The sequence below is a fragment of the Castanea sativa genome, chromosome 7, assembly GCF_040712315.1.
Source record: "Castanea sativa cultivar Marrone di Chiusa Pesio chromosome 7, ASM4071231v1".
In the NCBI taxonomy this organism is placed as follows: domain Eukaryota; kingdom Viridiplantae; phylum Streptophyta; class Magnoliopsida; order Fagales; family Fagaceae; genus Castanea; species Castanea sativa.
In genome coordinates this window covers 6,013,371-6,038,773 of record NC_134019.1, presented here as the reverse complement: position 1 = coordinate 6,038,773, position 25,403 = coordinate 6,013,371, and the positions used below count along the sequence as shown (strand labels likewise).

At 34.6% G+C, this 25,403-nt stretch overlaps 4 protein-coding genes and 1 long non-coding RNA gene across 8 annotated transcripts; 3 read left to right on the top strand and 2 right to left on the bottom strand.

The window, feature by feature from the left end:
- Positions 1-4,100: 4,100 nt before the first annotated feature.
- On the top strand, positions 4,101-8,809 carry LOC142642890 (myb family transcription factor PHL6-like). Of its 4 annotated transcripts, none has more exons than XM_075817331.1 (8): positions 4,101-4,258; positions 5,520-6,213; positions 6,869-7,082; positions 7,164-7,240; positions 7,334-7,373; positions 7,877-7,949; positions 8,036-8,105; positions 8,261-8,809. In XM_075817331.1, the coding sequence occupies exons 2-8, from the start codon at positions 5,554-5,556 to the stop codon at positions 8,489-8,491; spliced, it is 1,365 nt and encodes a 454-aa protein (XP_075673446.1). In that variant the 5' UTR covers positions 4,101-4,258; positions 5,520-5,553; the 3' UTR covers positions 8,492-8,809. The 4 variants fall into 4 exon arrangements, with proteins under 4 accessions (XP_075673446.1, XP_075673447.1, XP_075673444.1 ...); XM_075817332.1 differs by lacking the exon at positions 4,101-4,258 and adding an exon at positions 4,292-4,381; XM_075817329.1 differs by lacking the exon at positions 4,101-4,258 and adding an exon at positions 4,353-4,372.
- Positions 8,754-13,091, bottom strand: LOC142642889 (protein REPRESSOR OF SILENCING 3). The gene is made up of 4 exons (XM_075817328.1): positions 12,624-13,091; positions 11,331-11,555; positions 10,683-11,114; positions 8,754-10,563 (listed from the first exon to the last, which is right to left on the bottom strand). The coding sequence occupies exons 1-4, from the start codon at positions 12,837-12,839 to the stop codon at positions 9,112-9,114; spliced, it is 2,325 nt and encodes a 774-aa protein (XP_075673443.1). The 5' UTR covers positions 12,840-13,091; the 3' UTR covers positions 8,754-9,111.
- On the top strand, positions 11,563-12,766 carry LOC142642891 (uncharacterized). Its single transcript, XR_012845761.1, has 3 exons — positions 11,563-11,732; positions 11,853-11,999; positions 12,626-12,766. It is a non-coding gene; the product is annotated as an uncharacterized LOC142642891 (long non-coding RNA).
- Positions 13,092-15,164: 2,073 nt separating the features above from the next.
- Positions 15,165-20,076, top strand: LOC142643558 (mediator of RNA polymerase II transcription subunit 7a). The gene is made up of 6 exons (XM_075818234.1): positions 15,165-15,300; positions 16,092-16,249; positions 16,630-16,699; positions 17,600-17,766; positions 17,842-17,915; positions 19,612-20,076. Exons 2-6 carry the CDS (start codon positions 16,115-16,117, stop codon positions 19,670-19,672), a joined length of 507 nt encoding a protein of 168 aa, XP_075674349.1. The 5' UTR covers positions 15,165-15,300; positions 16,092-16,114; the 3' UTR covers positions 19,673-20,076.
- Positions 20,077-21,190: 1,114 nt separating this feature from the next.
- On the bottom strand, positions 21,191-24,923 carry LOC142643557 (uncharacterized). Its single transcript, XM_075818233.1, has 5 exons — positions 24,860-24,923; positions 24,573-24,665; positions 24,371-24,472; positions 22,817-22,991; positions 21,191-22,632 (listed from the first exon to the last, which is right to left on the bottom strand). The coding sequence occupies exons 1-5, from the start codon at positions 24,890-24,892 to the stop codon at positions 21,626-21,628; spliced, it is 1,410 nt and encodes a 469-aa protein (XP_075674348.1). The 5' UTR covers positions 24,893-24,923; the 3' UTR covers positions 21,191-21,625.
- Between the last annotated feature and the right edge of the window lie 480 nt (positions 24,924-25,403).

Below are 25,403 nucleotides of genomic sequence, written 5' to 3'. Positions count from 1 at the left end.
GTCACCACCTACTCAGCCCAAGTCATTGCACTTTCTAGCCTCGTTTAGGTTGGTTGAAAGGTGAGTCACAACTCAAAAGCATCTCTAAGGCTTGTGGGTTGTGACTCACTAGAGATGCTTTTGAGTTGACTCACCTTTCATAGTATGACGTGCTCGTGTCAATTGAAGCATACCGAAGGCTTTGAGATCTCAAATCTAGTTTGGGATTTTGAAACCATATTTGATTTCTCTCTTTAGAGATCCAAATCTACTTCCTTTATCTCCCTCTAGCTGTCGTTATTTGACAATCGTACTAACATAACCACTATTAGGATCTGTTTGGCATCTGTTTATTTTGCTGAATCTGAAAACTTTTTACTGAAAGTATCATAGATAAACGTAAAAGTTAGTTGAAATAGTATAGTAGACTTATGAATAGTAACAAAAAGTGCTGTGGGACTTATGAATAGTACTAAAAATAAGTTGAATAGTAAAATAAGTTGGCAAAATTAATCATGTCAAATGGACACTTAGAGTAATCAAAATTTTGATCCCTCGATTTGGTGATGGTTTGAGTTTTATGAGCATTGAACTCATCGGAATGGCCCCAAAACCCCCCCTTAAACTAGCTCATGACCAACCATGTATAGGGTAATTATTGGGTACTTTTAGTGTATTTAATAATTTTTCCCGTGTATATGATTCGTATTTGTTTTCATATTTTAAAAAATAATAAATACATAAAAACATGACAATATTGTCTTTATATTCTTTTGAGTACAAATCAATAAAAAAACTAAAATTAATATATATATATATATATATATATAAAAGCAGAGACTTCATGTGAGAAAAAATGAGATTCCGCCAAGTGGTACATTTTTCATTTAGGCTTCCATCTCAAAAAAATTACTATATTTATGTCAATGTTAATTATATATAACTAGCCTCATTACACGTGTTTCACACGTGCGATGAGACTTTTTTTTTATTTATTTATTTATTTTGAGTTTAATGTAATTTTTCAATTTAAATTTATCTATTGTTAGTAAAGTTACATAGGAAGTAATGAATTTTTAAGAAACTAAAATTTAAGATTTGAAATAAAGTAAATTACTTGCTTTAGTGTGTGCTAGTTTTATGAAAAAAAAAAAAGCATCAAACGTGCGTAAGATATATTAACTATAGGAAATAAATTGTTATGGGTTGTTATTGGTAAGATAAAAAAAGTAATTTTAGTGGTAGGTTCAAATTTAAACCAATTATGACTAATCACCTATGATTTGTTGTGAGATTGTGGACATAGCACTCTCTTTATTTAAATAGAGAATGCGCTAATTTTTAGGAAAAAAGTTTCTCTGTAGTTTTTTTTTTTAATTTTTGAATTATAATTTTAACCCTATTTTTATTTTTTAAGAATAAGAATTATCTATTAGATTTAAGGTATTTTTGACATTTTTTGAAATCATAACTAACTTTCTTAATCATTTTAATATATAATAATAAATATTAGTTCATTGAATGTGTCCTTGGACTAAGAGCGCATATTAATTATTTATATATATATATATAATTTTTTATAGAAGAAAGCTAAAATTTAATGTAAAAGACCGTGAGATTCTGTCACGTTGCACTTTACTACATTAATTTTTTATTTAGCCTTTCATCTTAAATTTTTTGCACTCTTCTCTACAAAAAAAAAAAAAAGAATGTTAAGGTCATGTTAGTCTTATTTAAATTATCTTTGGTAAAAGATTGTTCCTCTTAAAAGTCCAAACCCATTAAACGTTTTTTTTTTTAAATGACTTTTTTTTTTCCAAGCTGTTTTTGAAAACACTGGATGCATTCAACATACTTCACAATACAACCCCAAGTTGAGAACTCAAATTTTTTTAATAAGAACATTTTAATATTTCAAAATATACATGAACGATATAAAATATGCATGTTTCATGAAAATATGAGTAAACATCATATTAAAATTTTATTAGAATGATATTTCATTTAATTTACCACAATCATAATCTAATGGCATAAACATGATATCATAAGAATTTTATGATATTTTCATAAGTCAACTAAACATTTATATGATATCATAAATATCTTATGCTAACTCTTTTTTCTTTTCTTTTTTAAGAAACTCTTATGTTAACTCTAATGTATTTGCATTCAAAAAAAAAAAAAAACACTCTAATGTATTAATGGGGAAAAAACTATGATTAAGCAAACAAATAACTTATTATACTGCATAATAAATATCAATATATGGAATAAATTAAAATACTTTTATCATTATTTAAACTACAATATTCCTACTTTGTTATTTTATAATTTAATGACTCATCACTTTAAGTGACAAAGTGTAATGGACATGTGTGTGCAATTTTAAATTTTCGTTTTTTAACGATGAATTTGTTACTTCAACTAATTTCTATGACTATTATGCTATAGTCTAAATTCTTTGTACTAGATTAAAATAAAATAAAATTTTACTTGTCCCCCCAATTTCGTATTACTTCTATTCAATAAAAACCTCCATGTTATAGCGACGTTACTTCATGTTATTATTTTAATATATTTTGAATATTCTATATAATCTTTTTACATAATAGTTTAAAGTATTATCCGTGCATCGCGCAAGTACTTTGCTAGTTTAAAAGTTAAATAATACATAAATCTTTTAAGTTTATATAGTCCAAAATTCATTAAACTAATGCTTTAATAAGCTTTCGACTTAGAGTCTGTTTGGATATCGCTTATTACTGAAAATTGAAAATATTGTAATAAAATAAATTTTAAATGTGTGAATAATACTGTGGAATCCAGTTTTAAAGAAAAATTAGTTGAAATTCATACTTGTGGGTCTCGTAAACAGTGCACAGGATCCACACACAAAATGCAGCCGCCAACACAAACGCAAATGCGTTTGTATCCAAACTAACACCATAGTAAGAATTATTTTTTGAGTGTCTATGCGTTTAAAAAAAAAAAAAACTTTAACTGAAAATAAAGGAAATAGCAAAGAAAATTAAAGTGTGAAACATGTTCACACAGAATTAGTAGGCCAGGACAACGAGAAACAAACACTTGAAAACAAACAAATAAATAAATAAAACCCTTTGAAAGGATCAACCCGGGCTATCCACGGGTCAGGTTCGGGTTGCCCTTTATCACAGGTCCAAAAACTTCTTACCGTCATCCATATTTTTCCTTCATGTTCAGACAGTTCCAGTTTTCCAGGTCAACGAAAGAGACCCCAACAAACACAGTGGAAGATAAGACTTCACAAATATATAGCTGGATTGCTTTTGTGGGCTAGAACAACGAAAACTTAAAGAGGGAGAAAGCAATCATCAATGACCTTGCTTGCTTCTTCTATCACGGTGCCTTGCATTGCATTGCATACTTATTAAGAAAAACAATGAGCTGTGCGGGCCAACGTATTATCTTAAACCCAGTCGGTAGTCCTTCTGGGTTTCATTCATTAATCAATCGAATAAGAAACCAACAACGTAGTAATAACGTTTGTTTTTCACGCGCTTAAGTATACCATGAGTTGTTTAACTTTGATAGAGTTGCGTGTCAAGTCAGTTAATTAAAAATGAAAAATTCTCGATGCACCACTAGTTTCACGCTTATTTTCACAACTATTTAGCGTGATTGACTTTGAGTGATGTAAAAAATGTAGCGAGTTTACGTGAAAGTGATAACCAACTGTTCACAGTTTGTCCCGTTAGATAGTTGTGAAAATTAATGTGTAATTGGTTATGGTTTTAGAATAACTCGTTAAATATTTTAATACAGCAACCAATTATATGTGGCCAATGAGTTTTGTCTTTCTGAGAATAATCCTCGTAACAACCTGTCAAAGCCACTTCAAAATTCTCGTCAACTTCTTGTGTAGTTTTCTGTTTTGAACAAGGTACCGAACGCATATTGTGAATGTATATATAGAAAGATAAAGTTGAAAATCAGCTTTTGGTGGACACGTATGACATACGTGTGTTGTTGGACATAACCAAGCAAGTTGGGTTTAATTACGTGATTGAACGATGTTCAATTACTTATCATTGTCGTTATTATTATCATCATGACCATTTCATTTGCTATTGGTCAGTAGACTAGTTTATACAAATGCCAGTTGTGCACTTTGTGTTGTACTAGCCTATTAAGCCCTCTCTTTTTTTTTTTCTAATTAAAATATGGATAAACACATATATTAAAGAATCTATCTAGTGTATGTGTGTTCTCCATTAATTTAGATCAGTCTTATTAGGTATCTCTATCTCTCTCTATTTCTCTCACTCTCCCTCTCTTTGTGGTTGTTTCAAGTTCTTTCATGATAATATTAGATGTATTTTTTGATGCTATGATGATGGGCATGGATGAGGTTTCTCTGGTGGTTATTATTTCTATAAGTATTATGATATATTTGTTTATCTTCTTTTCTTCTTCTTCTTCCTTTTTTTTTTTTTTTCTCTCTCTGACAGTTTCTACATATATATTCTGCATTTATTTTGTCCCTCCATTTTCATTTGGCATAATTCCTCTGTGAAATGTCATGCTGTTTGTTGATTTTATTTATTACAAATTGATTCATAATTTACAATAGCTAGCTAAATACTTAACTTATTTATTTGGATATTGGTCATATACAGGTTGAATCAATAAGGAAAATATTGACACCTCTTCTTCTGCTTCTTAAAGAACAAAGAAAAGATGTATAACTTAACAATGATCATTCTGAATTTGGTAATCTTGATGGAGAACAAACTGGAGGATTTTATTGACTGTTTGATTAGAAGATGTCTCTCTCCATTTCACTATTTTTGTCAATATGTTGTGCGGATGTTTTGTCACATTATTATGCATCTAATTAATGATTCATTCAGCTGAACTGTCTTATCACTTATGCTCTATTACTGGAAATTTCTATTAGAGAATTATGTCTTTCTTTGCCTAATTGTGCCATTGCCAATATATATGGTCCGGAATGTAAAATAGCAAGGATCTGGTTTGAGTGCCACCTGAGCTTGCAGGCTTCTTTGCTTGCTTGAGCTATATGTTGTTTGCTTGTTTTGGGCCATTGACTACTCTGAATTGCATAATAGTTCCAGCTGAAAGTGACAAGATATGCTCTTACCATGTTTCTGATCGGTTTGTTATGTGTCTGATCCATTTGTTGGCATTATCTTGTCCAAGTGAAGGATATGTCTTGTGCCTTTCCTAGTCCCATTTATGTATTGGTCTCATGTGGAGTTGTTCCTCTAAAAACTCCAGATTTATGTGGTTTTGGTGACTGGTCTTAGATGCTAAAATCGAGATGCATATATGTGCTTGAATATGAGATGTTACTGCAAAGTATGTGCTTGAATACAAAATTTTCTGAAAGCATATGCATAAACATAAAAGCTCATAAACTCAAACTATGATACTGCTATTGCTCACTATGTAACCTTTTTCCATAGTGTTTTTAATGTCTTAATCTATCTGTTTTCAAACTTCAAAGTAATGTGATTGATTTACAACTTTTACAGAGTTGAAGAAGAACAGAGCTTATATTTGAAGGCCATGAATCTCCCCAGAAGTACTTCAATAAGTCAAGGAGAAAATCTTGGAGGGGTTTTGCAAACACACTTGATTGGATCTTCTCCTGTTCATATTACATCGACTATGGATTCACAAGGCCTATATTCATTGAAGTGCAGCTCATCACCAGGTGTTCTCCCCCATTGCATACAACCAAAACCACCCAATTCCCTTACACAAACTCCCTCGCCAAAAGGCAAGAATTTATGTGCAAAACATTTGTCTAATGAATCCGATAGCTCTTGTATCCAAAATCCTAAAAGCACTTATGCTCCTTCTTCTATGTTCTGTACCAGTTTACATTTTTCATCTTCAACAAGCCCTGAGACTTCACGCTATCTTGGAAACCAACCTTTCCTACCAAATCCCCCGAACTACAACGGGTGCCCTCCTGCTGTTAATTCACCAAAGCCTTCATTGCTTTCAGGTGGAGGTGAAAATGGTAGATGTGGGAAAGAGACATCATTTGACTTGATGAAGGGATTTGAATACAATATTCCTGGACAATGTTCTGATGGTATTTTCTGGGGCGAGAATTATGCAAGTGACAGCTTAACATTATCACAGCAGTTGGAATTACAAAATTTGTCTGAAGAGCTCAACATGGCTATAAATGATACCAGAGACAACCCCAGGCTTGATGTGAGTGCAACTTTGTTACATATTCGTACATATTTTACAAATATGAAGTACTTAAAATGCATTACCTGCAAAAATCTTCTCTCTCTCCATCTCTATTTTCTTGATTGCTGAGTAATTTTTGCTTTTGAAGTTCCTCAAATAGAGCATAAAAAGAATGAGATCAATTCACTTATCTCACTTTGGAACCTTGGTACTAGAGAATTCATTCAATCAAATAATCAAGCATCATCTGGACTCTACAGATCTTCTAAAGCAATGCAGAGAGTTATAGTTATTTATTTAGTTATTTTTGTATAGGTTCGATCAAAAGACAACTATCTAATGATTTTCACCCCTTTTCTAGTACCCATTTAATTATCTATACACATCCACAAAAATGATAAACATTGAAACCATGAATTTGATAACTCTTTCCTACATAAACATCATTATGTGATCTTGGTTCTCAAGGCAAACTATAGTTAATAACTCCTGTATGTTTGAATTAAGCTGGTCTAGTTCAGTGGCATTTCATGGTTTCCTTTATGAGGAGAATCAAAGTTCAAATCCCCCTCCACCATTATAAGTAGGGTTGTTTGTTTGTGTATGTGTGTGTGTGTGTGTGTGTGTGTGTTTATAGCATTTCTTGTTGAATAATCTTATTCATTTTAAGTAGGAAATATATGAATCGCCACAAATTTCACAAATTGCGATCACAGACTTGCAAGACAGCAAGAATGATTGTCCTTCAGTCATGCGTATGAATGACCAGAGTAATTCAAAACAAGAATTTCCAGAGGCTATAGTGGCACATAAGGCAAGAATAAGATGGACACCAGAGCTCCATGAGCATTTCTTAGATGCAGTCAACAAACTTGGTGGCCCTGAGAGTGAGCAAACCATCTTTAAATAATCAGGAAGATCTAAATGATTTTATTTCTATGGCTCACAATTGTTGCTATATATTATAGATGCTACTCCAAAGAGCATTTTGAAGCTCATGAATGCTGAAGGTTTGAGTATCTACCATATCAAGAGCCACTTGCAGGTAACTTTTAGATACACAATGTGGCTTTAATCATACTGAAGATTAAACATCTATTCCATATCAACTGACCTGTTTGAGGAATATGATCTGCAGAAATACCGACTTGCCAAGAATGTGCCAGAATTGAAACATGGTAAAGATAATGTTGCAAAACAAAGTTCATTCTGGTTTTTTTTTTTACATATTTTTCTTCATCTTGCTTTAAGTTTTATCTTCCTTCACAAAAATCCCACTCTCTCACTTCTTCAAGCCCTCAGATTGAACTGCTTTTTTTCTCACCCAAATGCAATATTAAGAGGTGACTCCTAGTCATTCCAATTCTCATTTTGATTTTCTCAATGTTGGCATGTCTTGCCTTTCTTTTCTTCAGATTTATTAAGTCAGATGTATATATAGTTTCCCAAAATTTGAAGACAATATGTTTTTCAAATGTTGTACAACTATGTTCTGTAAAAAAGTAAGCTTAGGGCTAATTAAAAATTGACTCTTAAAAGTTCGCTATTGGATTTTTTTTTACACCACTTACCAGAATGAAAAATATGCACTGATATTGAATTGATTCTATTTTAAAGGCCCTTTAGATAATTGTGAAATTGAACAGTGACATCTGACATGCTTTAACTTTGTGCTGTTAAGATGGAGAGACTTCCAGCTTTGAACAAAAGAAGTCAGCTTCAACCAACAATGATAATGAAGAATGTCTAACAAGGTCAAATTCTGTGGTCTCTTTTTTTATTTTCCCTTTTTCCTTTTGTATAAATTTACTCTCTTACTTCAACTTGCTTTTTGTAGCAGAAACTTGTCAATTACAGAGGCTTTGCGCATGCAAGTTGAAGTTCAAATGCAGCTCCATGAACAGCTGAAGGTGTACTAAATATGTACATATATTCATGTCAAGCTAGCTGCTAGACTAGTATTGATTTTTTTTTTTTTTTTACGTTCCTTTTTTTGCCTTGAACCTTTCTTTTTAACTTTAATTGGTTTGTAATGATGTGTATATAATTATTTTGGTTTGAGTAGGTACAAAAGTCTCTTCAACTACTCATAGAGCAGCATGGAGAGTACTTGAAGAAACTTTTGGAAGAGCAAGAGAAAGCTGGGGCTCCCTTAATTCCTGCCCATGCCTCCCCGCCAAGACAAGTAGAGTCTAAAACCGACAGTTCTTCATCTTCACTGTCAAAGCATAAACCCTCTGACTCCGATTCTATTGAATCTGAACGGTTAAGTGGTCAAAAGCGGCCTCGACAATAAAAAACCCCCAAAAAGGCTTCATCAACACCATAGTTGATAGTAGTACATAAAAATAAAAGTTAACCACTTCAACCAGTAGGGTTGGAGGACCTTTTCATGTATATATATTATGCACAAGTTGTACCAAAATTTTTATAAAAAATTTTTAAAAAGTTATTTAGATGAGCAGAGATGAGAAGGAAAAAAGAATATATGAAATTTATCTCCTTCAATTGAGATTCTCAATCGATTTATGCAAGTGAAAGTTGTAAAATTGATTGACTGCTCTGTAAAAGGCTGCTCTCTTTATAGAATAATAGAATACTTCTATTTTTATTTTTTTCACCCCTAATGATAACAAGAAAATTACAAGTACAAGAAAGAGAGAATTCCTTGAAATGCTTCTCAGCTGTCTGCTTTAAGTAACATCATGTGAACACTCAGAACATAATATAGTAAATATACTTCCTTTCCGCACCATAACAAAACAGACAGAAAATGAAACAAAAGTACATACAAAGAGGCCTGATCCAGAGTAAAACCCCAAAATTAAGCAAAAGTTAGGACAGTGCTCTTAAATTTGATGGCAATGTCAAACACCTTATACTTAGTAAACATAACTCCAAACGCACTGAAAGCATCTATTTCTCACCACTTTTTCTCTTGAGTGATCCACTTAAAGCAGCCTTAGCTTTTGACCACTCTTTCAGAGAAGCAGCACTTCTCATAAAAGAACAAGTTTCACCAATTATAACATTCCTAGTAGATGTTAGCTTTGGAGCTGAATCATGTTTTCTCTCAAATATTGGAGCGAGGGCCTCATTATTACCCACAACAGTCTGCTGATGTTTCTCTGGAGTACTCCTAACGTCCTCTCCAGTTACCAAAATAGTAGATCCATTTCCAGGAAATTCACTATTATCATCTTTCCTTAAATCACTGTGCTCGCCGTTGGTGGAATCAACAATGTCCAAGCTATTGGGCTTTGCTTGCACTTGCTTTTCATAAGAAATACCAGGCAAAAGTTGTTCAAGGCTAAATGAACCATTGTTATTCTCACTAATCAATTGTGTCCAAGAGGATTTCTGGAGCCAAGCAGCACCTCTGCCAGAATTAGTTGAAGCTGCACTAGGTTTGGCAGGCTGAGTTTCTGTGACCTCCTCTTTAATTGTTTCACCTGAATGACTTTCCAAGTGATCTCCATGCCTTACTAAGTTGTCGTCTTTGCTGACAGTAGAGTCAGGCACAGCTGAACCATCAAATTTTGGTTGATGTTCCTTGCTAGAGGCAATGCCTGGCAATATATGTGAGGCGCTGAATGAAGTGTTACTATTATCACCAACAAGAGCTCTCCATGAAGACTTCTGTGACCAAGAAACAACTGGAGCTGATTGTTGGATACCATATTCTGGTTCAGCCAGTTGAGCTCCCAATACAGTTGACTCATCTGAATGAGTTTTTAACTTCCCCTTGCCTCTAGTGATAGCAGAGAGTGATCCATTTTCATCACTTTCTTGATTAAGTGACTTCCTCTTCTTGTTAGGAGGTACGGTATTCCTTTTCTGCTCTTTGAGAGCATTCTGATTTTGCCCATCGTTGGAAGTTTGCTTGCCACTGAATTCCAAGTCCTGGGAGTCGTCCTCTTTAATTGTTTCACTTGAATGACTTTCCAAGTGATCTCTATGCCTTACTAGGTTGTCCTTTTTGCTGACAGTGGAGTCAGGCACAGATGAACCATCAAATTTTGGTTGCTGTTCCTTGCTAGAGGCAATGCCTGGCAAGATATGTGAGACGCTGAATGAAGTGTTTCTATTATCACCAACAAGAGCTCTCCATGAAGACTTCTGAGACCAAGAAACAACTGGAGCTGATTGTTGGATACCAGATTCTGGTTCAGCCAGTTGAGCTCCCAATACAGCTGATTCATCTGAATGGGTTTTTAACTTCCCCTTGCCTCTAGTGATAGCAGAGAGAGATCCATTTTCATCACTTTCTTGATTGAGTGATTTCCTCTTCTTGTTAGGAGGTACGGTATTCCTTTTCTGCTCTTGCTGATTTTGCCCATCCTTGGAAGTTCGCTTGCCACTGAAGTCCTGGGAGTCCAATACAGATAGAGAAATTTAGGCCAGAAAGGCAGAAAGTATAGGGATCATCAGCATAAGTAAAACAGAAAAAACAGTTATACTCTACAAATTGAACCTTAAAATTCTACCTGATTTTCAGAAATTTGCTCCTTTTCCTGGACACTTAACAAATCCATCCTATTGTTTTTCCTTTTCACCACATTAATTATGAGATTATCTTCATCCGTTTCAGAGTCAGCTTCATTCTCATCAAATTGCAAGCCAGAAATCAATTTGGCAGAATTATCTCTTTCCTTGGCCTGTCCATTTTCACTATGTGCAGCATCCGATACCTTTTCCCTTTCAAAGAGCTTGTTCATCACTGAATTCATTATGTTAATCTCTTCCTCATTCATGCCCCCACTTTGTGCTTCTAGATCATTAGTTTGTTTTTCTTTTGCAGGGTGAGGATCAATAGAATGCTCTTCACAATCACAGAAATGAATTGGGAGAGGAGGAACCTCAACATTTCGGAAACTGTATTTGTGTTTGCCACTTCCACTTAATGGCAATAATTTCACCTGCACAACAGATTCATACATAACCATGCAAAGGCACAGTTTCAAGCAACAGTGCATTCAAATGCTTGATCCCAGTTGTTATGATGCAGTGACGTTGAGTGCAAATGAGAATTGACAATATATAGACACATAAAATTGTATATATGCTAAGAGAAAATGAGACACATCAACTTGTGCAAATGAAAATCAAAACATACATATCAGACCCATATTCACCTTTCTTAAGCTGGGAAAGTAAATCCGAAGTTGCTTTGTTTCTGAATTAAGGTCTTTCTTAGGCTTGTTGGAAGAGGCTATGTCTTCATTCGCACCAAAACCATTATCAGGTGCCCTACTTGCAAGTTCAGCTTGTTCTGCCCACTCTCGTTTCAAACGGACAAGATAATGTTCTTTAGCCTTCTCAAGCTTTAACCTCCCTCCCTTCCAGACACACCCATTATACTGTGTAGTTGCATAGAGGGGATCAGTGTAGGCAATAAAATCCAGCACACGTTAAAAAGAAAAGTAAAAGAGAAATTCCAGCTTCTCATGATGGACCTGTACAGGACTGAACCTGTGACCACATCCTTTTCCCCTTGTTTTTGGAGGAAGAGAGACCAAGATAACACATCATAGCAGGTAACTAAATACACAACTTGATTTCATTCACGTCCATGTAGCAGGTGCTAGAGCCCTGCTTTACTCAGATATTTTACCATTATCTCTCACTGAAGGCATTTGATTATTATGTTGCTACAGCGTAACACGCAGTAATTCCAAGTTTTGCATCAACTTTGTTATTTTATTTTCTGCACCATTGGATACAATATCTATTACAATATATGTACACTGGAGAAACAAAGAATAACGTTGACAATCCACAACAGGGAGTGCCATGGGACTGTGGTAAGTTAATGCTTTTGTTATTCTTTTGTTCTTATAGCCATTGACTCTCTTCAACTTGTTCCATTTTCCATATTATGCACCCAAAATTTGCAATTGAATGGTTCACCCTAAAACAACATTTATCTGTCACCAGTTAAAGTATTTCCGAGAGCAAATGCACAAAAAAATCTGACTTATGGGATCTAAGTTCTGATACAGACATGGTTCAAAGAGCCATGGAGTTCTAGCTCAGCTGGCACCTTCTCCCATTCTAAGTTCTAACTAATCTGTTGAGGATCCATACCGGATCCCTAAATTTTGGGATTAAGACTTGTTGTCGTTGTTGTTAATGGGTTGGAGACACAATGTTCTATACTTGTATCTACACATTACAAAATGGCTTGTTGTATGCACATGTAAATGGAGAGCTTAGTCTTAATCATACATACTCAAACAAATCAAACCCTACAAAATCCCACATGGGGAAGCATGGCTATATTATGTACAAGTCTAAAAGTTGGACTTGTATTTGCAATGAATTCAACTAAACAACATAAACAAATACATATTCCAGTTAGCTCAACTAGTAAAGCCTCGTCAAAAATGAAAAGAATTGATAACGTGTGTTTTTTTTTTTGTTCTTACAGTGCTGAAGAGCTTGGAAAGAGACTTAAGAGAAGAAGGGGAGAAATCAACATAGGCAAAGCTGCGAGATTTGGTCCTGACAATATCAAGTCTGTCAACAACACCCAATGACCCAAACATCCTCTGCAAATCTTCAGCAGTCACGCTCTCTCCCAATCCTCCCACGAATATCCTCATCTGACTCGCTTCTGCTTTTTCTGCTTCCTCTTTCTCCATCTTTATGAAAATTCTCTTTCAAGAGTTACGAGCGACGCCTAAGGACTGAGGCTGAAGAAAAAAGACTAAAGTGTTGGGCCAAAACCTGGCCGTCGCTCGATGAGATGAGAGAGGATGAACGAATAAGTCGTCTTAGACGACGTCGTTTCTTTTCTGAATAAACGACACAGTTTTTTTTTTTTTTTTTTTTAATACCAAATTGCCACTGCTTTCTATAACCCTCTTTTTTTATTCAGGTCATTATTCATATTTGTTTTTTAGCTTCTGTTTGGTAATTTGATGCGCTTGACATGAATGTGAATTGGGTTTGGGTGATGCTTGGTAATCAGAGAGGTTGCTATTTGATGCAGCGCTTGAGGATCCACTATACAGCAAATCAGAGATTTATTTTATTATCTGATAGGTCAGAGTTCCCTTATATATATGTTATATGTAGCCAAATTTTAGGATCAAAGTACCAAACAACCCCATTATTTGGTCTTGTATTTGTAAAAAGTTAAAAAAGTTTTACAATAGTGCTATAGTAGACTTCTAGAAATACAAGTTACTGCTTACCCATTGTAAACTTAAATTTCATTTTTTTTATTGGGTAGTATATATTATTTTATTGAGAGATATTAGATTGTTTTATTTTATTGAATAGGAAAATAAAAGTTAGAATATTGGGTATATTGTAAAATGGTATGATATAATTGATAAAGTAATTTTTGAGATAGTAAAATAAAATAGTACGAAGATTGCGAATATGAATGCTCTTAGAAAGTATAGGTATAGCCGAGGTGGGTATATTTTTCAGCTTATTAGAGTTGGTCCAATCATAATTTCGACGACCCAATCCAATCCACTAATTCCTGAAATTTAGAGGTGGCAAAATTGGACACAACTCGCAAATCTGACACAATATGACACAAAATTAATAAGTTATGAGTTGAGACTTAATGAGTTCATATCATATTCGAGTTAATACGACTAACCCGTTTAATAAATAGGTTGGGTTAGTGTATATCACATAGAACCATTCAACATGTCTGACCCATTTAAATAAATGGCATTTTACCAAAATACCCTTTAAACCATAAATATATAAAATTATTAGTTGTTATGGTTTATTTTATTTAACATATTATGATTGATTATATTATGATATTGAAATATACTTTAATTTTGAATGATTATTAATTTGTGATGTAGTTACTCGTTAGTTCTGAATATATTAAAAATATTTATTTGTTTGGTTTTTCATAATTCATATTAATTTGAGTGACACTAAAATTAGTTTTTTTTTTTGGATAAAATCTAATAAACAAGTTGACACGACTGACCCTTTTAATAAATAAGTTGTGTTAGGGTTGAAGAATTTTGACTCATTTAATAAACATGTTGGGTTAGGATTGACCTATATAGTCAAATACTAATAAACACGACACAAACCCGACACGCAAACACGAATCCCCACCCCTACTAAAATTTAACCCAATTCAATAGGTTGCGTTAGATCCAGTCGATTTTGGAAGATTGATAGGTTGGCTGAACACCCCTAAAGAAAATTACCATTATACCAAGGCTTGAATTTTTATCCCCCTTAAAACATAAAATCCTTTAAAATTTTGAGACTAGCACTTGCACTATGTTTTCCTCTGGCAAAATATTTTTAGCTTTTGCATCTTTCTTGTTGACTCACCTTTCTTTTTCTAAATTTAACAAAACTAGACTAGTCTTTAGCTTTTTGTCACATATGTAACATAGTAAAAACTAAAAACTACTAAATATTAGCATATCTTTTAATAATAAAAGATAGAGCTCCCAAACCAACACTTGCATTGTGTAAACTTTTTTGAGACCCAACATAACAAGCTATTTTTTGGGTAGACTATCATGTGTAATTTTTTTAATAATAAAAGATTATCATATAACTTAAATATTTTATTATTATTACATTGGACATATGGATAAAAAGAAAAGATTTGGGGTTCAATCTCTGCCTATACCAAAAAAACTGATTGATATATTGGTCTGATGATAAAGAACTACCATCAGAAGCGACATCATAGGTTGAAACTCTCTAAACAAATGGTTGATAGAAGGGTTAATGATATTCATTTTTATTTTTATTTTTGAAAAACTTCACTTTTAAAACTTCATAAACCATCAGCAATACTTGTTCAGACTTTATTTACCAAAAGCAATCACTTGAAATATATATATAAACACGCTCGAGAAGCAAACCAGTGACCAAGTGTATTTTTTGGGATGGAAATTGTTTATTGAGATTAAAAAATAATAATAATAATATAAAAAACCCCGTTTGGAAACATGGATTTCCAAATCCAAATCCCCGTTTGGGCCAGCAAATAAATAAAGAAATAGACTTGGATTTGGGGATTTGAAATCAGGGGGAAACAGAGCAACTAGAGCAGCGAAGAAGAAATTCAACTACACAACTTTTCGATACTCTTAACAGGTACTTCCGGCCTCACTCTCATTTTCGCGTCCCTTTCATTTGAGTTTCAATCTCTCTATTTCTCTATGCTTTTCAATTTTCAGATTCGCTTTCTTACTTATATATCTCTTTTTTCTGCAATAATTTTCTCTGATTCAAATTCAATGCAATTGTGAGCTTACGGTGTTGTATTGCTATGTCTATAAGCTTAGGTTTTTTGTTATTTTACATGATTTTGTTACACATATCAAATTTAGCTCTTTGATTTTTGGAGTTGTAAGTTTTTTTTTTTCTTCTTTTTTTTGGGTTTTGTGTATTCATTTTGGTCTTGCATTGGATTATATGAACTGGGTTTCTTTATTTTTTCTTATTTCATGGTATGTGTTAAGTTTTGGAGTTAACTCTTTCTTTTAGGGGTTGTTGGATTTGGTACATGAAGTCCAAATATAACATAAGTAGACATGTCAATTAAGGAAGTAACAAAGATTATAACTTAGGATAGAATGGAATGGCAAACAAGAATACGTGTGGCTGACCCTAAATAATCTATTAAGGTACCATATTCAACCCAAAACAAGATTGGGACTAAGGTTTAGTTGTTGGATTTACCCACTGTTTGATTTTTTAGAAAAAAAGTGAGGAAAAGAACTGTTACATTAGATTGCCTTTTGTTTGGTTGCTTAGAAAAAATGGAGGAAATGAATTGTTTGGAAAGCCTTTAATTCAAGAATTCATGCTGGTTTAACTTTTTTTTTTTGTGGAAATCTTTGACAATTGCATTTATATTTTTCATGAACTTGTTTGATGTTCAGGGTTTGGTTAGGAGGAGCTTCTAATGGCAACAGCTACGTACCCGCCGCCACCACCGTATTACAGACTATACAAAGATTACTTACAAAACCCAAAGTCAGCTCCTGAGCCTCCCCCTCCTATTGAAGGGACTTACGTTTGCTTTGGAAGCAACTACACTGTGAGAATTCCCCCTTTTTTGGTTTTTATTCTCTCTTGCAAAATACATGTGAATATCCTAGTTTTGATTTATTGGTCCTGCCTTTTTAGGAGTATGTTTAGTCATAGAGTTTATATGTGAAAGTTCATTGTGCTGAACTATTGTTTGTACTTAACAATTTGAAGAATGTATCCCCTGTTTGTTCACAAGCAACAATAGAAAGTGAAGAGAATTTCCTGAAAATGCATAAGCAGGGAAGGTGGTTTTAATATCTTGAGTTTGTAGGTCTTAAGTCCACAGCTTGGATTTGATGAAATCATTGAGCTTATATTATGATTGAATTATTAGGCTTCTGTCATTATTCTATTTTTCCATGATAATTTTTCCAATGTTTTGTCTAGACTGATGATGTGCTTCCAACCTTGGAAGAACAAGGAGTGCGCCAGCTATACCCAAAGGGACCAAATATCGGTATGAATTTGTGGCGCTTTTACTAAATCTTTTGCAAGTACTACTTAAGGGTAGTCAACTATTTGATCATTTATAAAGTTCTACTTTCTTTGATAATAAGATTTTTTTCCCCTTTTTTTTGCCAAATAAATTGGTCAGGTTTCTAGCAGAATTAATTTTTTTCCTCTTCACTCTTCCTTGCTTCTTGAATGTTGAGTGATTCATTATTTTCCAGATTATTGATAAAAAGTGTAGAAAGCAACATTAGGAGGGGACTCTTTCCCTCCTGTTGTTGAAACTAGTTTGGACACTAGTGATGAATGATTTTTTTTCCTTAATCTGGATTTTTCCATACATTTAAGATCATATGGGTTTTCTGATTGTTAATCTCTTAAGCACGTTGTCTACCATTGCAGCCTTTTGAAACTTCTGCAAAGATGTAGGAAATTGATTCAAAGTAATTTGTTTCCATATTGTTAATCTCAGATCTCAATTCTGATTTGAAAGGAAAATTCTCATACTATCATAAAGTGAGATTACAATGACCAACCTTGGCTATTTATACACTAAGGAGTTGGTTATGCTGACAACTCCAGAACAAACTATGCTGGCACTTACAACTACCAAAAATTATCTACATGTGCATAATTATTAATACATGTTTAAAAGAAAGTACAAGTAATTCTGCACGTGGAATACTTGGCCATAACCCCATTGCCATGTGAAATGCCCCATATCAGAGAGAGAGCTTATTATCTGTTTGCCCACATATATCATCAAATTATGATCAATTGGTAGGGAAAATAAACAGTTGGTAGTGCACTCTGTAATCTCCCGCTGCCCTTGTCTCTTCTGTTTTCCCCACAAGTATTTTTTGCTACCAGATTTTTAAAAGCTGCTATCTGTTATTATTTTTTGTAGATTTTAAGAAGGAACTGAGGTCCCTTAATAGAGAGTTGCAGCTGCATATTTTGGAGCTTGCTGATGTTCTTGTTGAGAGACCATCGCAGTATGCAAGGAGAGTGGAGGAAATATCCCTTATATTTAAAAACTTACACCACCTTCTCAATTCATTGCGTCCTCATCAGGTAAAATCATTCTAGATTATTTGTGATCATTTCTTTTGGATGGTACTTCATCATATATTGTCCTTTTCCTTATAGGCTCGAGCAACGTTAATTCACATTCTAGAACTCCAAATACAACGCCGTAAACAAGCTGTGGAGGATATAAAGAGGTATAACCTTAGAAAGTGTGTGTAACTTTGTCTTCCTTTAGAACTTATCAAAAACTGTTTATCTCCCTTTTGAGCATTTTATATGAGAAATTTCTTTTGCACTTGATTTCTTGTAAGATCATTGGAAGGGTGTCGTCATTTTACTTGCTGAATGTATAGCTTTTAGTTCCCAAAAAAAATGAAATTTAATCCTTCGATTGATTGTGTGCGAGAGAGTGATAATTACAATTGAGCTCTTAAGTGAGAAAATTGCTTTTGCATTTTGTCCCTTTTAAGATTGTTGGATGGATGACTTCATTTTGTTGCATTACTCTGTTTTTCAATCCATTTGCTATCACAGGACCAGTCTTTTATTTCTCTTAAGTTATGCTTTGTTTTTATTATGTCTTAGTATTTTTAAAACTTTTGTGAATAGAATGTGACTGTTAAATGAAGTTAAATGCTTAGGATTTGATTGTTCTATGCAAGTTGAATGGATAGGATTCTAGGGTTACTAAAGACTATTATAAATATCACCTCATTTGAGTCATTGTAGGCAATCTTTTCTTATATACTTTATGAAATTTTAGATTTGAATATTTCTTGAGCTGTTTTATATCCTTGCAATCGATATTTGATTGTTCCAACTTCATTCCTATTATCTTTTTCTTTGACTTAGTCTTGTTTATTATTGGTTTTTTTTAAAAAAAAAAAAAAAACCCTTCTTCTACCCTTGAACTAAGTTTTCTTAAACCCTTCTACCCTAGAACTAATTTCTCACCGTATCCAGTGGCATTAGAGCAAGCATCCTAGATCTAAGCCATAATATTTATATCTGACTCAAAAGGTTACAACTTTAACCTATGGTTGGTCATGGTGGAGATCGTGGGGTTAGAGGAAATCTAGACCAACAGACAGAGAAGCAGGAGCCCTTATAGGAATTATGTAAGTTGACCACGGACATTAGGACATTCCAAAAGGTGCTCTATGACTACTTTTCATGCCAACCTCTAGTAGTTCATTCCTGGACTTGGTTCGACTCAATTACAATTTATGTGTTGGCATAAGATGGAGGAATAATGATGTTGATGTGTTTTCGTTTTTTTCCTCTCATTTTAATAAAAGCTGTTCTTGTAGGCTGGTGCAGAGTTGTAATTGTGCTAGGAAATATCATTAATCTTGTATGTGGAACTCTGGAAGCACAAGAAAATTGATAGTTGAAATCAGCTTCTCTTTGTCCTCAGTATGGTGTTTACTGAGCATTGCCTTTCTTTGCCTTAAAAGGCAGCTTATGATATATATAGGACAATTATCTCTGAATTACAGCTGACATTGCATGCTGACTTTATGGTCTGAGTGACACACTTAGTTCTACCTCAGATGGCACCTCCTCCCCTTGTAAGAGCGTGGTAGAGGGTGAGGTTGTAGGTTTAAGATCCATTGGGTGTGTAGCCATAAACTTCCAAGGAGGGAATTTGAATTTATTCTACTTGAAATTGTTAGAATAAACAAAGTTGATTGGCAATATATGCCTCTTGTTGTTTTTCTTTATACCATAAGGTAGGAACCTTCATCTTAAGCATTATAAGTTTCTTCTCAACATTTGCATTATATGTAATGAAGCTGTAATGTCCTAGGGCAGTGAACATGTAGTCACTATGATAGCTCCCAAATGCTTATTAAATTGACCTTACTGTTTGTTTAATTGCTTGTTCAGGAGAAGAGAAGAAGCGCGGAAACTTCTCAAGGAGTCAATTGCAACCTTGGACGGAAACTAGTGCATGAATTGGATAATTTTTGATGAAATGATAGCTGCATTTACTGCTATTTAGTCCTTCTCAGCGCATTTTCTGTTTTCTCACTCTCCTGGAAATCTGACTTGAATATATCTGTTATGTTACATATGACTGTTAGGGTTTAATTTTAAGTATGCCAACTGGGTAATCACTAAAATTCTAACTACAGGATCTTGAGCACATGAAGCCTATTAGAGAATTATGAAGAAAGTTGAACAAATACTTGTGGATCTGAAATCTGCTATTGTAGAAATATATGAATGGCCAACTTTCCTCAAACCCAATTGGGGGACCCATTAGTGGCGATTTATAAGATCATCTACGTATTTGGATGGAGAGAAACAACAAAGCTTACAATTTGACTCTAGTGCAAGAGCTTTTGCTGATGCTTTTGTCAACACCCAACCCCCCCCCCCCCCTCCCCCTTTCTTTTATTATTACCAGTATTACCAGTTTCAACAGTTCAATTTTGATTTTATTATGTCTGGGATTAAGTGGCCACTGTATGACTATCATCTACAGAGGAGAAAAAAAAATTTACATTTTTATATTGTCCCCCGAGATGCTATTAGTTTGTACTACCAGTTCCTTCACTATAGTCTGTCTTTTATCTCCAGCACATTCTACGTGATCTGAGATTCCATGTGCATTCTGCATACCATGAAACAGAATCTTTGATTTTCCCATAGCCAATTGACTAGCCATCATCTTGTTGTACATATTTTTATTCTCTTTGATTTCCATTTTCTCGGATGCATTCCTTAGTTCTCCTGACCCAAACTTGATTAGTCCACAGATATTGCGAATGTTTTTACTAGGCTTTTAACTACATCTTTAGGAGGCCATAGCTCATCATCATTACAAGGCCAACAATTGGGTCAACATTGCTGCATAATCATCACCATGCTCTTCTATCAAATTTTTTGACCGGTTTCACTTTTAGTTTAAGACATGTTACAAACTTCAAAAAAAACGGATAACAACAATTCTAAAATTGAAAGAGGAATAGGCTATAAGCAATCAAACAGATTTCCTAACACTACTTCCTCTTATTATGGAAGAAAAAAGAAGCAAAGCTCAAAAATAGCCAAATCAGTTCCTAAATTTTAAATCCCTTCTATAGATAAGATCTTCGGCTCTCTCGCCTAAACAGTCACATCCTAGAGTATCTGACTTGAAGGAAACATAAAAGCACTCTTGTGTAAAATAACTAATTGTTAAGCCATCAATACTCTTACGATGCAATAACTTAATAATCATCAAGCATGTTCTAACATGAAAATATCCGGGATCTCAGTTACTGCAAAGTAGGTACCATTACTCAGTGTCTTCTAGCCTTGCTTTGTAGATCAGTTACCAATGGAATTGAAAGGGCATTTTTAATAGTAATGTTTCAGCCCTATCATGCTCAATGGAGCCCAGCCTAGGCTTCTTATTTATTCTTTCAAGGCTTAAGCCTATACTCCTTAGGCTACTTGGCTCCCTTTTATGCCAAAGAAATAAAAATAAAAAATTGCTCAACATGATTTATTTTGGAAGATACATAGTTTTCATAATTTCATTTTTGGAGAGAAAATTTCAAGGTTGCAACCTCCACTCAATATTTAAATACCAATACGCTATTGCATTGTTGTAATAACCCTTCAAGCACTATACAAAATTAATGGGAAACAACTACTTCTCATATGCCATGTGCATAACATAAAAATCTATACAAATTAAAATTTCATTTTTCTCATTTTCTTTTCAGCCAAATATAAGGAAATTTACATCAGTTTTCATCCTTCAACTAATTTCTCTTCTATCCTATCACTTTTGAATCATTACTATTCTTTCTATCCTTTCAGTTTTTTCTTACCTCCCACTTTTTATCATCTATCCTCCCTACCAAATGCTCTTTCTATCCTCTCCCTACCAAATGAGGTTAGGCTTTCTCTACTTATCTAGCTCCTTAAGCAACTTCGCTATTCCCTCTGGCAATGGAGCTGGTGTCAGTTGCACTAGATCGATTTCCTCATCATTGCTAATCCAGCCATGGTAAGGTCGCCTCCTTCGGGTAGGACGAATATCTGGTAGTGGGGATTGGTTCACATGTGGAGGTGACTGAGCAAAACTTTTCCCAATTGTTGCAGCACCACCAGAACTTGCTGCCAGTGGTGGTGGGAGATAATGCATACTACCTGCAATATGTGGAGGTGGCTGGGCAAGATTTTTCCCAAGAGTTTCAGCAACACCAGAATTTGCTTGCAGTGGCCGTGCGAGATAGCGCATACCATCTGCAATATGTGGAGGTGATTGGACAAGACTGTTCCCAAGAGTTTCAGCCCTACCAGAATTTGATGCCGGTGGCCGTGGGAGATAACGCATACCATCTGCAATACGTGAAGGTGATTGGCCAAGACTGTTCCCAAGATTTTCAGCCCCACCAGCTCTTGCTGCTGGTGGCCGTGGGAGATAACGCATACCATCTGCAATACGTGAAGGTGATTGGCCAAGACTGTTCCCAAGATTTTCAGCCCCACCAGCTCTTGCTGCTGGTGGCCGTGGGAGATAACACATACCATCTGCAATACGTGGAGGTGATTGGCCAAGACTGTTCCCAAGATTTTCAGCCCTACCAGATCTTGCTGCCGGTGGCCGTGGGAGATAACGCATACCATCTGCAATACGTGGAGGTGATTGGCCGAGACTGTTCCCAAGAGTTTCAGCACCACCAGAACTTGCTGGTGGTGGTGGTGGGAGAAAAATCAAACCATCTGTAATATGTGGAGGTGACTGGGCAAGACTGTTCCCAAAAGTTTCAGCACCACCAGAACTTGCTGCTGCTGGTGGTGGGAGATAACGCATATCATCCGCATTAGGTGGAGGTGACTGGGCAAGACTATCCCCAGGAGCTTCAGCACCACCAGAATTTGCTGCCGGTGGGAGATAACGCATACCATCTGCAATATAAGAGCATACATAACATGATTAAAGTAGCAGAGAAGTTCTGCAATTTATTTATGGATCAACCACACATAAAACTTTTGGTTAAATGTGCTTGAATTTATATGTTGATTGTTGGAAAAAGAAAGAAATTGAGTAAAATATTATTTCAAAAGCTGTAAATGAATAAAAGCTGATTACGAGATTCATGTGCAGTGTCTGGAGCCTCATTAGGCTGTGAGGCTGAGTCCAAAGCCTGGTTAGTTAGCAACATAGCATCTGTGGCCCCTGAGTTGGAGCAAGTAGGTTTGGATGGCCCAACAGCTGAAGATTCTCGATCATCTGCATCTCCCGGATCATGTTGAGGAGAATCATCCTTCAAGAATAATTGGGAAATGAAATTAATATTATTATTATTATTATTATTATTATTAATTTGATTAGTAATAATGTGAAGGTTCAAACTAGCTTCATGACTACATTGCACAATTAATTCCTCTAGTGCAAGGTATAAACTAGCAAGAGCCAAATTGTAGTTAATTATAAGATAAACACTACGTAGAAGTGCCAATGAACTCTAGCTCAAATTACACTTCCTCTTCCCATAATATTGAGATGGCAAATGAGATTTTCAGTTCAAGACTCACTAAGTGCATGTAGATATTACCAACCAATAAATTATTATCACAGAAGTTCAACTAATGAACCACAAAGCTGTATAGAATATATAGAACTAACAGAAATAGGTATTAGTATTACTCCACTAAAGAGAGTAATTGAGGGTGTTAACTAGATAATAGCATAACACAATGAGTCATTGCCATAGGTATTAGCGATGTCAGTCAATTAGAGAATAATTTGGCGAGTATCAAGAGAAAAAATTAACTTCAGTCTTCATTATGGAGCCTAACTACAACATCAGTTAACCTGTATGTTAAAATTTGCAGGACCTGTGAACAACACATAACTATGGGTTTCCTCAAAGGGAAAGCGAAAGAAAAAAAAAGGGGGGGGGGGTGGTTGTTGAGGGTTTTTGTCTACAGGGGAGGAGTGAATCAAGTTATACACCAGCACCACCTAAAAATTTGCAGCTGTAAATTGGGAAACAACTAGTATGAATTCCTAGTTTTCGACAGAATAAATGAAATAATGAACGTGGCTTGCCCAAGGCATGGTGACGTAGTTCTAACTCCTAAGTGAACATTTAGTGCTATACTCCTTTTCCAGATATTTTTGAAAAATATGTAGCTTCAATGCTTCATTAGTTTCTGAAAGGCATAGGCACATCTCACAGAATTGCAACCCCCAATGGAATAAGAGCCAAGCAACAACAGAATTATTGTATGTTTCTTTCTTTACAAGTGAAATCATGGAATGTAAATAATATCAGGACTCTAGAATGCAACAGCTAAACTGGTTTGATTGTTCACTAACTTTGCTTTATTACATATAGATCCTATTCAAACTGAAATGGACAAATTAGCATAATGTCTAAGTACAACTTCCCTCAATGAAGCCATATATGTCTGGGCTCAATTAAAAGGTGGATGACACTGATTTCCCAAGCAAGTTATATTTCATTTTGTTCTTCCTTTCTTTTTCTTTTTTAACATTAAGATATCAAGCATAAAAGAAATAACATTTCTTAATGAGCTGTAATTCAAATTGCATGTAACAATAAAAGAAATCAAAGCATATGAAAGAGGGGAAAATGAATACTTATGTAGCATATAACCAACAAAAATCAAACTTTACCTCCTGATCTTGTGGAGAATTTGTTTTTTCAAGTAATGTTTCAACAAGGACAGAGTAAGAAGAGTCTTCAATAAAGACCCATCCTTCATTTCCACCATAAACCTGAGCCAAAACCCAGAAATCCATTATTGTTTTTTGCTTTCAAAAACACATTGAAACATAGAAAGCAAAAAAACAAAAACAAAAACAAAAGCTGACCCACATTGAGTAGCTCCCCTACGGTGACTTCGACCAAATCCTGAGGAAATCCATAGGGGCGCATGGCGTCAAGGGCTGCAGCCAGACGAGTATCTTTCTGCAAAACCAAGTGTGTGAGAACATGACAGAAAATAACATGGGAAAGAGACAATTTTTTCTTTTTTAATAATACAATGTGGGATTGTGTTTGTGTCCAGGAATTTAATTTAAGAGAAGAAAACTGAAAATATGAGAGAGAGAGAGAGAGAGAGTGGAAGAAAAATGAGAGGGAAAAGAACAAAAAGATTGAACCTTTCTTGGACGACCTCTTGGTCTTGAAGCCATTGATGATCTCTCTCTCTCTCTCTCTCTCTCAATTTTTTTTTTTTTGGTGGAGTCTCCAAAAAGTACTCTCAAATTTTTTTTTTTGGGTGGAGTCTCTAAAAAGTAATGCTACAGACACAACAATCCTCAATAGACTCCAAATCACAATTAATGACAAGTTATGAAAAAATGTATGATAAATACCCTTAGTATGGTGTCACTCTACGAGGATAAATAATTGTGAGGTGTGAGAACAAAGGTTGTTGAAAAGTTCAACTTAGATGCTAGTCAAACAAGTCAAAAAATGAAAAATAAAATAATTTGCTATTGTTAGAATGACAAATTGTTATTGGTCAAAAAAGATATTGTTTGAAAAGGACCAAATAAAAATAAAAATCAGTAAAAGTTTACCTACTAAAAATTCGAGTAAATTGTGCAGGGGATTTGAGGTTGTTGCGTGTATGTTGTTTGGGTGGAGACATGAAAAATTGTAGAGGAATATCTAAAAGAATTATAGAGAAATAGGGAAATT

Excerpts from the sequence above, each read along its gene's own strand:
- LOC142642890 (XM_075817329.1), top strand. Across the intron at positions 7,083-7,163 it reads CAAACTTGGTGGCCCTGAGA|ATGCTACTCCAAAGAGCATT; the intron begins GTGAGCAAACCA and ends TATATATTATAG. Across the intron at positions 7,950-8,035 it reads AATGAAGAATGTCTAACAAG|AAACTTGTCAATTACAGAGG; the intron begins GTCAAATTCTGT and ends TTTTTGTAGCAG.
- LOC142642889 (XM_075817328.1), bottom strand. The coding sequence starts at position 12,839 with ATGGAGAAAGAGGAAGCAGAAAAAGCAGAAGCGAGTCAGATGAGGATA. Across the intron at positions 11,556-12,623 it reads TTTCCAAGCTCTTCAGCACT|TATAATGGGTGTGTCTGGAA; the intron begins GTAAGAACAAAA and ends GCAACTACACAG. Across the intron at positions 11,115-11,330 it reads ACTTTCCCAGCTTAAGAAAG|GTGAAATTATTGCCATTAAG; the intron begins GTGAATATGGGT and ends TCTGTTGTGCAG.
- LOC142643558 (XM_075818234.1), top strand. The coding sequence starts at position 16,115 with ATGGCAACAGCTACGTACCCGCCGCCACCACCGTATTACAGACTATAC. Across the intron at positions 16,250-16,629 it reads GCTTTGGAAGCAACTACACT|ACTGATGATGTGCTTCCAAC; the intron begins GTGAGAATTCCC and ends TGTTTTGTCTAG. Across the intron at positions 17,767-17,841 it reads ATTCATTGCGTCCTCATCAG|GCTCGAGCAACGTTAATTCA; the intron begins GTAAAATCATTC and ends TTTTCCTTATAG.
- LOC142643557 (XM_075818233.1), bottom strand. The coding sequence starts at position 24,892 with ATGGCTTCAAGACCAAGAGGTCGTCCAAGAAAG. Across the intron at positions 24,473-24,572 it reads CCGTAGGGGAGCTACTCAAT|GTTTATGGTGGAAATGAAGG; the intron begins GTGGGTCAGCTT and ends GTTTTGGCTCAG. Across the intron at positions 22,992-24,370 it reads ATTCTCCACAAGATCAGGAG|GATGATTCTCCTCAACATGA; the intron begins GTAAAGTTTGAT and ends TTATTCTTGAAG.